The sequence below is a fragment of the Danio rerio genome, chromosome 17 (genome assembly GCF_052040795.2).
Source record: "Danio rerio strain M-AB ecotype USA chromosome 17, GRCz13ab, whole genome shotgun sequence".
Classification (NCBI taxonomy): Eukaryota; Metazoa; Chordata; class Actinopteri; order Cypriniformes; family Danionidae; genus Danio; species Danio rerio.
Window position 1 is genome coordinate 54995001 of NC_141037.1, and position 12776 is coordinate 55007776.

The 12776-nt window shown below is 36.6% G+C and overlaps 1 protein-coding gene and 2 long non-coding RNA genes across 3 annotated transcripts in view; 1 reads left to right on the forward strand and 2 right to left on the reverse strand.

Moving 5' to 3' along the window:
- Positions 1-11435, reverse strand: part of LOC147840049 (uncharacterized) — an 18272-nt gene extending 6837 nt beyond the window's left edge. Inside the window, exons 1-2 of the long non-coding RNA XR_015513979.1 lie at positions 11348-11435; positions 6104-6180 (exon numbers count right to left, since the gene is read on the reverse strand). This is a non-coding gene — a long non-coding RNA (uncharacterized LOC147840049). The remainder of the gene's footprint in view (positions 1-6103; positions 6181-11347) is intronic.
- Positions 1-12776, reverse strand: part of LOC147840047 (uncharacterized) — a 543896-nt gene that overhangs the window by 145365 nt on the left and 385755 nt on the right. The gene's annotated exons all lie outside the window — the stretch shown is intronic.
- tiam2a (TIAM Rac1 associated GEF 2a) overlaps positions 1-12776 on the forward strand; it is a 128313-nt gene that overhangs the window by 51449 nt on the left and 64088 nt on the right. The window contains 4 exon segments of the mRNA XM_087291088.1: positions 139-243; positions 328-406; positions 525-614; positions 5569-5781. Coding sequence (XP_087147214.1) covers positions 139-243; positions 328-406; positions 525-614; positions 5569-5781 — 487 coding nt within the window.

The following is a 12776-nucleotide window of genomic DNA, read 5'->3' on the forward strand; positions in this document are numbered from 1 at the left end:
TACCGAAACGTCATACCAAACTTTTTTTTTTTAAATCGTTTTTGGCAGTGGTGTTCGTAGATAAATATAGATACCAATTTTATCGGCCAGCCCTACTGTTAAAAGAATCACATCTTAAGATAGATTTCCCTCTTGTAGCTCGTGGGCCTGGACCCCAGCACACACTGTTTGAGGCTGAGAAGATTCACAGGAGACAAGATGGAGATCTCAACACCATCAGCTCATGAGCTTCTGCAAGGCTTGGTAAGATACCGAGAATGTCAAAGCTATATATTGACATACGGTGAACTGCACAACCGAGCACTGGTAACGTCTTTCTCACCCTAGCCATATGACGAATTGGAAGTGAGCCAGCTGCAAGTCTACACTCTGCACATGTCTAGACCCAGTCTAACTGGAGACTTTGGTAAGCAGGTCACTGTTGTGTTGTAAGTTTAATGGCTGTTTTGAAAGCTCTTGGGGGCTGATTGCTCTTCACACTGCGCGCTGTTTCTCACTCTTTTCTTTTTTTTTTTCTCCTCAAGGCTTTGCTGTTACAGGCTATGTAGACAGCCTCAAAAACAGCCATATCGTTGTCAGCGAAGTTCTCCCTGATGGGCTCGCTTTCAGCAAAGGTAATTTCACTTGTAGTCATTTTAGACACTTGCTAGTTATAGCTTTTAGCCACTTTCACACTGTACTAACAGTAACTATCTGTAAAATGTCCAGAATTACTTTGCTGGTTGGCTGTGGTGTTCACACGTTCGCATTCATGCAACTGTTTATTTTGGTCCCGGAGATAAACTAAAATACTGAACTAGAGGAGAAAAATATTGTGGCTATTGCTAGTGAAGGCAGAAAAACTATACACGCAGCTATAAAACAGTTATGGGTAACACTTTATAAAAACTACACACTATAAACCATTTATTAAGCATTAGCAAATAGTGAATTCATTATCTGTTAAGCATTAACTCTAGTAAGTGTTAGTAAGCAGTTTATAACTGCAGCTACAAATGTTCTATTCTTGACTTACAAACATATTTATAATGTGCTTAAAAATTTTAATTTTATTCTTTGTTAATGATTTATTTTTCATTACTTAATTAAGTATCGCATTATTTACAAACCAGTTGTATTTAAGAGTTGTTGAGGGTTTTTAGAATCATTCAGAATGAGTTAGTAAATGATTAATAAACTATTGAAATCAACGTTTATATGTCTTACTGCCTAATGACTACAGCCCCATTGACACCCTCTGCCAATGCATTGATGAAATGAGCAATTGGATGTGCCAAAACTTTCTTCAGTTAAACAAAGAGAAAACTGAAATGATTGTGTTTGGAAACAAAGATGAGGTTCTCAAGGTAAATGCGTACCTTGGCACTAAAGGTCAAACGACAAAAAATAAGGTCAAGAATCTTGGTGTGACTCTGGAGTCAGATCTGAGTTTCAACAGTCATGTCAAAGCAGTCAGTAAATCAGCATACTATCATCTCAAAAACATAGCAAGAATCAGATGCTTTGTTTCTAATGAAGATTTAGAAAAACTTGTTCATGCTTTTATCAGCAGCAGGGTGGATTACTGTAACGGCCTCCTCACTGGTCTTCCTAAAAAGACAGTCAGACAGTTACAGCTCATCCAGAACGCTGCAGCCAGAATTCTAACCAGAACCAGAAAATCAGAGCACATCACACCTGTCCTCAGGTCTTTACACTGGCTGCCAGTTACATTCAGAATAGATTTTAAAGTATTATTACTGGTCTATAAATCACTAAATGGCCTAGGACCTAAATACATTACAGATATGCTCACTGAATACAAACCTAACAGATCACTCAGATCATTAGGATCATATAAACTAGAAGTTCCAAGAGTTCAGTCAAAGCAGGGTGAATCGGCTTTCAGCCACTATGCCCCTCGCTGCTGGAATCAGCTTCCAGAAATGATCAGATGTGCTCCAACATTAGGCACATTCAAATCAAGACTGAAAACACATCTGTTTATCTGTGCCTTTACTGAATGAGCACTGTGCTGCATCCGACAGATTGCACTATTATGTTTTTCTCTTCTTCTTCATTCTTTTATATCACATTTTACCTGTTTTTATGTTTTGTTTTGTTTTTTACGCATTTTTATTATTTGTTTTTATTTTTATTTTACTTGTTTCTTTTATTCTTGTTTATGTAAAGCACTTTGAATTGCCATTGTGTATGAAATGTGCTATATAAATAAACTTGCCTTGCCTTTCCTTATTATTCAGGCATTTATTATTGGTTACTATGTATGTTAATAAATGCTTTTTTTTAACTCAACTTCACCTAGTTTTGTGAAATCTAAATCTAATCTAAAGTGAGGACTATTCATGCTTTATAAATCCATTATAAATGACGAATAAAGGCTCAGTTAAACCCTAAACAGGAAAAATGGCATTATTCATTCCCATTTATTTAAAGATGCACAAATGAAACTGTATTTTAAATGAAAAATAAATCTTTGCCACCTGATCTAAAATAAAATAACTGTAGAGTTTAACCATTGCATTTTATTATATTGTTCAATTATTATATTGATGTTGTTGTTTTATCCAGTTTTCTGTCGTATTTTGAGACTCCTGTTACACCGCAGTGTTTACACTTTACAGTCATTTTACTTTTTAGAAAAGATTGCAAAGATTATAGTTTATTGATACTGAGCCTTTATTTGTCATTAATACGGGATTTAGACAGCATGAATAGTCCTCATTTTAGATTAGGTCAGAAAATTGTGTGAAGTTGAGTTAATAAAGCATTTATTAACATATTAGTTAACTATTAGTATATGCCTTAATAATAAGACATACAAATGTTGATTTCAATAGTTTATTAATCATTTACTAACTCATTCTTAATTTTCCTAAAACCCTCAACTACTCTTAAATACAACTGGTTTGTAAATAATGCGATACTTAATATAGTTATGAAAAATAAACAATTAACTAAGTGTGAAAATACAATTATTAAACACATTATATAGGTGCTAATAAGTCAAGAATAGAGCATTTGTTGCTGCAGTTATAAACTGCTTACTAACGTTTATTAATGTAGAGTTAATGCTTAACAGATAATGAATTCACTAGATGCTAATGCTTAATAAATGATTCATAGTGTGTAGTTATTATAAAGTGTTACCCAGTTATGTTCACACATGGATTTTTTAAATTTTTTATATATAAATATGCAATTCTTTGGATATATGGTGAAGTATTGTGAACAACTCTGATAAAGAGATGTGGTCTGAACACTTATGTATGTCGAGAGATACAGTGCTCAGCATACACTCAAAGAAGGACTTTTGCTGCTTGTTTTAACTACTTATTTTACTTATTACTTATTTATTTACTTGTTTATACAATTTTTAATGTTTTGGGGGGGACAACTTAATTGTTTTATGTTCAATTCACTTAAGTTTGCGAAAACAATTAAGCTAACTTAATCGTTTCGTGTTGAGACAACATGAAGACATTTTGTGGAACCCAGCATTTTGTTACAGTGTATATAAGTACACCTCTCAGAAATTTCTTTTAAATTCATATTTTTAATAGGAAGCTATACAATATTACAGTAGTTCTCAAACTGTGGTACGTGTACCTCTAGTGGTACGCGGGCTTCCTTCTAGTGGTACACAGAGAAATCCAATATGTCATGTTTACATGCAACAATACTTTCAAAATTTATCACAAATGATTCAAATATGAATATTAGGACCTATAGCCTATATTTATGGGGTCTAAGCAGCATTTCCAGGTTTTGATGAATAGCATGCTTTAGGTTAACACTTGACATTTAGGTACAGGAGTTGTTGTTTTTTTTTTTTTTTTACTGTTTAAGAACAGTAGCCTACGATTTTTAATCAGCTTTTAAAAGCACATTTTAATTTAAACATTGATATTTTATTTTGTTTGTTTTTTTACATATAAGCACAGCGCAGTGTTAATGTTCAAACTATTTATAATGTTTAAAGTGGCTGATAATATTAATTTTGTTAATTATAGTAGTTAATCTGCCACGTTTTTATACTGTGCAGAGTTGTAGCTGCTTTACTGGGCCTACTACGCTACTGTATTTTAATTCTGGTCATTATGGTGGTACTTGGAAGGACAATTTTTTTCTGAGGTGGTACTTGATGAAAAAAGTTTGAGAACCACTGCAATATTATATCTGTGCATATACAGTTGAGGTCAGAATTATTAGCCCCCCTGTTTCTTTGTTTCCCCAATTTCCGTCTAACGGAGAGATGATTTTTTTCAAGACATTTCTAAACAAAATAGTTTCATTAACTCATTTCTAATAACTGATTTGTTTTTATCTTTGCTATGATGCTATGAATTTGCAGATTCGCACTCTATAACATCAGAAAGATCTGACCCTTCCTATCTGAACATGCAGCTCAACTCCTTGTTCAAGCTCTTGTTCTCTCCAGACTGGACTATTGCAACTCTCTACTAGCCGGGCTCCCAGCTAACTCTATCAAACCTCTTCAGCTGCTTCAGAACGCAGCAGCACGAGTGTCTTTAATGAACCTAAAAGAGCACATGTCACTCCGCTGCTCATCCGTTTGCACTGGCTGCCAGTTGCTGCTCTCATCACATTCAAAGCTCTGATGTTTGCCTACAAAGTGACCTCTGGCTTTGCTCCTTATCTGCTCTCACTTCTGCAGATTTATGTGCCCTCCAGAAACTTGCGTTCTGTGAATGAACGTCGCTTCATGGTTCCATCCCAAAGAGGGAAGAAATCACTTTCCCAAACTCTCGCATTCAATCTGCCCAGTTGGTGGAATGAACTCCCTAACTGCATCAGAACGGCAGAGTCACTCGCTGTCTTCAAGAAACGACTAAAAACTCAACTATTTAGTCTCCACTTCCCTTACTAATCTGCAATTGCCTCTCTGGTTCTACCGCTACCTGTATTACAAAAAAAAAAAGACTAATGTTTTGCTTCTTACACTTTACACACCTGAAACTTGCCTACAGCACTTATTCATTGTTGCTCTTATAGTTGTGTAAATTGCTTCCTTGTCCTCATTTGTAAGTCGTTTTGGATAAAAGCGTCTGCTAAATGACTAAATGTAAATGATGACAGCAAATAATATTTGACTTGATATTTTTCAAGACACTTCTATACAGCTTAAAGTGACATTTAAAGGCTTAACTGGGTTAATTAGGTTAACTAGGCCGGTTTTGGTAATTAGGCAAGTTGTTGTATAATAATGGTTTGTTCTGTAGACTATCAAAATAAAATATAGCTTAAAGGGGCTAATAATATTGACCTTAAAATGGATTTAAAAAAATTAAAAACTGCAGAAGAAAAAATATTGTCAGGCATACTGTGAAAATTTCCTTGTTCTGTTAAACAACTGAAAAATATTTTAAAAAGAAAAAAAATCAAAGGTGGGCTAATAATTCTGACTTCAACTGTATGTATGAAAAGGGCTTCAAGTTATTCAAGTTTTGCTGTTTGGATACGTTAAACCGAATATTTATCATTAGTGAAGATGCTTGTCTTTCATTTATTGTATTTAACCTTTGTTACATGTCGTTTTATTGCTAGGTCTTAGGCCTGGTGATGAGATCGTGGTTCTGAACGGTTGTGAGGTGTCTTCTCTGGACCTGACTCTCATACAGACTTTATTTAATGAGCAGAATCTGCAGCTTACTGTGAAACGTCACCTGCCCTCCATTCCACATGATTCAGACATAGCAAACGTGCAGTCCCCGTACAGAGATATCCATCAAAACCGCCAGAGAGCCAAGTCCTCAACAGGTACACAAGATGCACCCAGCCATTCAACCAAGTGAATGTATAGCAGACCAGTGTTTCTCAACCACGTTCCTGGAGGACCACCAGCTCGGCACATTTTCCTTGTCTCCTCAACCTAAAACACCTGATTTAGATCATCAGCTCATTAGCAGAGACTGGAAGACCTGTAATGGGTGTGACAGACAAAACTATCCAAAACATGCAGTGTTAGAGGTCCTCCAGAAACGTGGTTGAGAAACACTGCAGTAGATTGCTCTTTTCCACCAAGCTTACAGTTTATTTCCATTTGTTAAGTGGAAATGGTACCAAAATGAAAAAACCATACCACTTTGTGGTAGCTTTCCATTGGGGTAGTCCAGTCCAGTAGTCCAGTACCTAAAAGGTGGATCTACAGTAGACTCACTGCAGAAAGGGACTGGTTGAAAGAGGATTATTAATTGTGTCAATAACAAGATCCATCATTTGTAAAATATACAGTAATGTTAGTGTGTAGTAGTTTCTGGCATACACTACACCTGTAGTATACTGTTGGCTGTGGAAATGCAAGCCTGATTGGGGTGTTCCTTAAAGGGCGATGAAACCCCCCCGTTTCAGCAGGGTGTTTTCACACCTCTAGTTTGGAAAAAGTCAGGAAAGTGGGTGTGTCTAGCTCTGTATGGGTGGGAGTGTTGGGGGAGGGAAAAGGGGAAGGATTTGAATAAAAATGGGAGTTTCATTTTGGGCACACACTGGTTTTCACAGAGGAAAAACAAACACACAGACGCAGGGGAGAAAGACAGTGACTGTGTTTAATGACGGTGGAACGTTTTTTACCGCATGTCGTGTATAAGAAAAAACCTCTGCATTTCTCCGTGGGTCAGAAAGCCGTGTGTGTGTAGACAATCCTGTCACAAAATGCTGCGAAAATAAACACAACTGTCGGTAATAGTCTGCTTGCAGGGTTCACGTTTACACTCCAAGAGCTGTATATACATTGGATCTTTCAGCCTATAATATTGTAGTGATATTAATGTAAACTAAGTAACTTAGAAATCATTTTGACCAAGGTCTGTCTTTAAACACTAAAAGAGTACTGCTGACGATACAAACTATAACTTTGCCATCTGAATGAACAAAGAAAAGGCACTGATCGCACACACCGAATCTGTAAAGACAGGACAATCAACACATACTGGAGCTGCGTCTTTATTTAAAGCAGCAAATCTAGATTTCACAATTTCCAGATGTGAAAAGCTCTTGGGTAAAAAAATTCCCTACACACTACTGCCTTCTGTGGAGCAGAAAGGCATGTCTTCTTGCGCAGGCATAGAACCGGGCTCTCGTTTCAGTCGGCTTTTGTCTGTTTGGTGTGTTCACGTGCAGCTTTTTGGTCCAGACATGATCTAACATGACAGCACAGTTGAACGTTGTTCTTTGCTAGTTGTTTGGCATCAGCTTGGTGTGTCCCGGCCCTTAAGCTGCGTTCACACCAGACGCGGAACGTGCGTCAAGCACGAGTGATTTACATGTTAAGTCAATGCAAACGCGCGATTAGACATCCTGCGGCGCGATACGCGCGAATGCCGCAGCGTGAATGACGCGAATGGCGTGAATGGCGCGAATTGCGTGAATGGCGCGGGGCGAATTGAGCGTTTTGCGTGTTTGGCGCGATTAACGAGCGTTTCGTGCGAATCTCTCGAGTTTGAAAATCTGAACTTCAGCGGACATTCACGCCGCGTTAACCAATCAGAAGCTTGCTCTTGTGGGGGCGTGATTGTGACGTAGAACCTGTTGATGGTCTCCCGGGGGAAATCCTCCAGGCGACACCGACAACAAGTCATCAAACTGGGCTTGGCTCAGTCAGAAGCACCGCTGAAAGCCTCCGTGATCCAGGTTCAGTTTCTGAAGGAGTTTATGAGCTCACAGAGCTGGATGCACCTCTGAAAGGATGTAGTGGACTCAGACAGGACCCTAAACGTATCGACTCTGTTTTTCAGCCTTCATAAAGCACATTAACACTGTTATTTTCTTAATAAAATCCATGTTAGCCATTTAGCTATGAAGCTAGAGTCAACAGAAGCCCTGCCCATCACGCGAATCCACGTCTGTTTTGAAGTGAATTTGACACGCGAATGAAGCAGATTTGACGCGTGAATGAAGCAAGTAAACTCAAATGTTCACATGGCGATTTATCCGCACGTTCCGCATCTGCTGTGAACACAGCATGAACCTAAGCTAGTTCTGCACCTGCCATTTTGTTTTCAAATTTTCAAGCATTGTGTTTTTGCTAACAGCTTAGCCTCCATCAAAGGCCTTCAGGTTGTATTTGTGTATACAGTGTGTGCATGTGTGTGGTATAGCAGTTTTTTTTTCTCTAAAAAAATGCCACCTCAGACAGCTTTCTCTTCACTTGTTATGCATTCAGACTCTTTTTAAGACATTTAACACTCGTCACACCTAAACCGTAAAGCTTCCTCTTCCAGTTTTCTTGCCTCTGACTTCCTCAAACTGACTCATTGTCTGTAATTACACAGTCATTTGTATAGTATCGTAAGCAGGGTCATAAGTATGAGCCGCATTTGTGTTGCAAGCTGGATTTGAACTCTACTTGTCCAGGTAGGTGACAGAACGAATATCACAGTATGTGTTGATATATTTAGTTCTAGTTAATACTTGCAAGGTTAAAGGCTTAAGTTTAACTATCAGCACACTAAAGTCATTTTTCCAGAGCCTTAATGAGGCCTATCAGGAGTTATTTGTCTAGTTTGTGGAACAAAATACTCAATTCTGGTTGACTCGGGTGTCTTTAAAGGGCTATTTCACCCAAAACTAAAGATTCTGGCATCATTTCTTCACCCTTCATGTCACAAACCAGTTTCTTCTGTTGAACGCTAAATATATTTTTAAGAAAGCTGCAAACATGTAACCATTGTTACATTTTTAGAGTATTTGTTTCTCCTATGGATGTCAATGGTTAGATGTTTCCAGATTTCAACAAAAGATCTTCTTTAGTGTTCATTAACATCATATATGATGTACTTAGATTTGATGACTTACTTAGATTGTTTGCCTTGTTTCTAGTCCAAATGTTTAAAAATTCTTAAATCAAGAAGCATTTTCTTGGTAAGAAAAACATAATGTCTTGTTTTAAGAAATAATATGCCTAAATAAAGTGAGTTTGTCCTTGAATCAAGCAAAATAATCTGCCAATGGGGAAAGCAAAATAATCTTGTTTTTCGATTTAAGATAAGATTATTTTGCTGACCCCATTGGCAGATTATTTTGCTTAATTCAAGGAAAAACTCATTTTATTTTATCATATTATTTCTTAAAACAAGACAATATGTTTTGCTTGTCTAAAAAATGCTTGATTTAAGAACTTTTAGATATTTGGACTAGAAACAAGACAAAAAATCTAAGTAAGAAAAGCTTTTTTTGCAGTTTAAACATTTGAAAGCAGTAAAGAGTGGGCACACACTGCAAAAATGCTTTTCTTACTTAGATTTTTTTGCCTTGTTTCTAGTCCAAATATCTAAAAATTCTTATATCAAGAAGCATTTTTGAGCCAAGAAAAACATATTGTCTTGTTTTCAGAGTTTTTCCTTAAAACAAGCTAAATAATCTCCCAATGGGGAAAGCAAAATAATCTTGTTTTTCCTTTTGACAGACGATTATTTTGCTTACCTCATTGGCAGATTATTGTGCTTGTTTTAAGGAAAAACTCGCTTCATTTTGGCATATTATTTCTGAAAATAAGACGATATGTTTTTCTTGTCTAGACAATTCTTCTTGATTAAAGAATGTTTAGATATTTGGACTAGAAACAGGACAAAAAATCTAAGAAAATCAGTTTTTGCAGTGCATTTTCAGTTTGGGATGAACTATTTCTTTAAAATAGCCTAATACAAAGCATTTGAAGCTTGAATGTTCTGCGAAATTACTTGCAAAATGTGCTTTTGCTGCTGTAGGGTTAGGGAAAGGGGTCAATACATTTTGTAATCATGTGGAGATTTTTTTTTTTTTAAATGTAGCTACAATTTAACAACAGTACATACAGTTGAAGTCAGAATTATTAGCGCCCCTGTTTATTTTTTTCCTCAATTTCTGTTTAATGGAGGGAAGATTGTTTCAACACATTTCTAAACATAATAGTTTTAATAACTCATCTCTAATACCTGATTTATTTTATCTTTGCCATGATGACAGTCAATAATATTTTACTTGATATTTTTCAAGACGCTTCTATACAGCTTAAAGTGACATTTAAAGGCTTAACTAGGTTAATTAGGTTAACTAGGCAGGTTAGAGTAATAAGGCAAGTTAGTGTATAATGATGGTTTGTTCTGTAGACTATCGAGAAAAAAAATTGCTTAAAGGGGCTAATAATATTTACCTTAAAATGGTTTTTAAAAAATTAAAAACTGCTTTTATTCTAGCCGAAATAAAACAAATAAGACTTTCTCCAGTAGAAAAAATATTATCAGACATACTGCGAAAATGTCCTTGCTCTGTTAAACATCATTTAGGAAATATTGAAAAAGGAGAAAAAAAAATCAAAAGGGGCGAATAATTCTGACTTCAACTGTATATTGCAATGATTTACCATTAAGTTTAACATTAACCAACAACAATATCCAGTTAAAAACAGAAAACAATCACCTGAAACATAGTCAGATGCTGTGGATATTAGATATATTGCCTGTCTATATTATTACACTAAAGAAAAGGCAACTTGAAATTGTGAGGCAACTTGCTGCGGAGCTTTTCTAGTTGACTTAAATCGAGTCAAGTGCAGTACTTGAGTTAAAACTTTATTTTAGTGTAAAATTCACACTTTTAACAAACCATTGAGTAAGACTTTTAGCTCAAACTACTAATTTAGCTGCTTATTAATAGTTAGTAAGGAAGAAGTTGGGATCAAAGGCTATTGGGTACAGATTTGTAGGAGATTAAGTCTTATATTTAATACAAGATGCGACTTCGATTCTCTTAATTTTTTGTTAGGTCTTACTGATAATAATTTAAAGAGTGCAAGAAACAGGAAGTTGTTTAACTTTCTTACCTATTGTAACGTGGAGACTGACACGGAGGGATCCATTTTGCAGTATTTATTAAGTCACACTTAAACATCAACACCTCGCACGGCTGTGCGAACATACAACATACAACTCAACGATAATTAGCAGATAACAGAGGCAGAGTGATTACCAGGCTTGTGTCAAGGGCAGGCAGCGTGATTCAGAGTCCGTGTCACAGGCTTTAGTCAGGGGCAGGCAGCGAGAATCAGAGTCCGTGTAAGCAGGCTTTGGTCAAGGGCAGGCAGAAGACAGAGCAGAGTCGAGAAACGGGCTGAAGTGGTAAACGGGAGATCAGGCAGGATAGAACGCTCAGAAATGCTGGCCGGGGCTAAACAAGACTTCGCAGAGAACTGGAGTTTGAGTGTGGCTTATATAGGAGTGTGGGTCGTTAACTGGATTCAGTTCAGGTGTGTGCACGATCAGTCTAGGTGGATAATGTAATGCTTAGAAGTCCGGGGATGGCAGCCTCTGCTGGCCAGCGAGGGGAATGACTGGGACCGAGTCGGTGACACCTATGCTGCACGTAAATGTATTTTCCTCAAATGGATATCGGACAAACCACCAACAGTATCAGAATGGCATGAAGTAATATTTGATCTTACGTCATTGGAATACTTTACTCACTGGTCAAGGGGAAAAAGGGACACTTTTTATCAGATCTGGACTCCGTTCCTTGAATATGTAGGTCCTAGGATTTCAGGTACATTTTTGCAAAACCTTAGATCACCATAAACTTTGGTTAATTTATGTACTTTTCTATTTTTATTATTACTCTGTATTTTTATGTCGTCTTTTTGATTTTGATTTTCATTATGTGCAGTGATGTTAAGAAATGTGTTGGTTGTAAGCTGTTCTATTCTTTGTTCTATTCTTTTTTGTTTTGTTAAAATAAAGGCAAAAAAAAGGAAGTAGTTGGGTTTAGGTATTGGGTAAGTTTAGGGATGTTTAATAAGATCATACTTTATAAGTGCTAACAAACTGTTTTGAAATATTTGTGGTTAGGTTTAGAGGTAGGAGTGAGATTACTTCAGAATAACACTACCTCAAAATAACCTTTGTTTTCATTCATGCATTCATTCATTCATTCATTCATTCATTCATTCATTCATTCATTCATTCATTCATTCATTCATTCATTCATTCATTCATTCATTCATTCGTTTTCCTTCAGCTTAGACATTTGTTTTTTGAATGAGACGTTAAACTGAGGTCTTGACTCTCTGTTGTCATTAAAAATCCCATGGCACTTCTCGTAAAGTTCTTATGTCCTGGCCAAATTCTCCCCATTGGCCCTTACTCATCATGGCCTCTCAATCATCCCCATCCACCAAACTAGCTGTATCACTGTCTCTCCACTCCACCAATAGCTGGTGTGTGGTGAGTGCATTGGAGCCATTGTCCTGTGGCTGTTGTTACATCATCCAAGTTGATGCTGCACACTAGTGGTAGTGTGGTGAGCCCCCCTCATGGGTCAAGCGCTTTGGGTGTATGGCCATACACGATAAATGTAAAAAAAAAAACTCTTAATATTGCGAAAATCATGAAGTTGTCTAAATAAAGTGCTCAATGCACATTAGTAATCAATTTTGAAATATTTAGAGCAGGAAATTTACTAGTCTAAGTCTTCATGGAACATGATCTGTACCAAGTATTGAGTTGATTTCTGGTATAAAAGAAAATGTTTTTTTCTGACCCATACAATGTATGCACCCTTTTCACATATCTTGGTTTCTCTGTAGAGGAGGCTGGAATCTTATGAATCTGTAGAGGAGGCTACAATCTTATTTGCTGATATTATAAAAAAAACTCCATGATAGTGTTATCAAGACTTTCAGAAGAGGGAAATAAAATAGTGTGAGACTGATGGTACAGCAGCAAAATTCCTTGACTATTACTCCGGAATAAGGGTATAGTTCCTAGCCATATAAGCTTAGAAAAGAC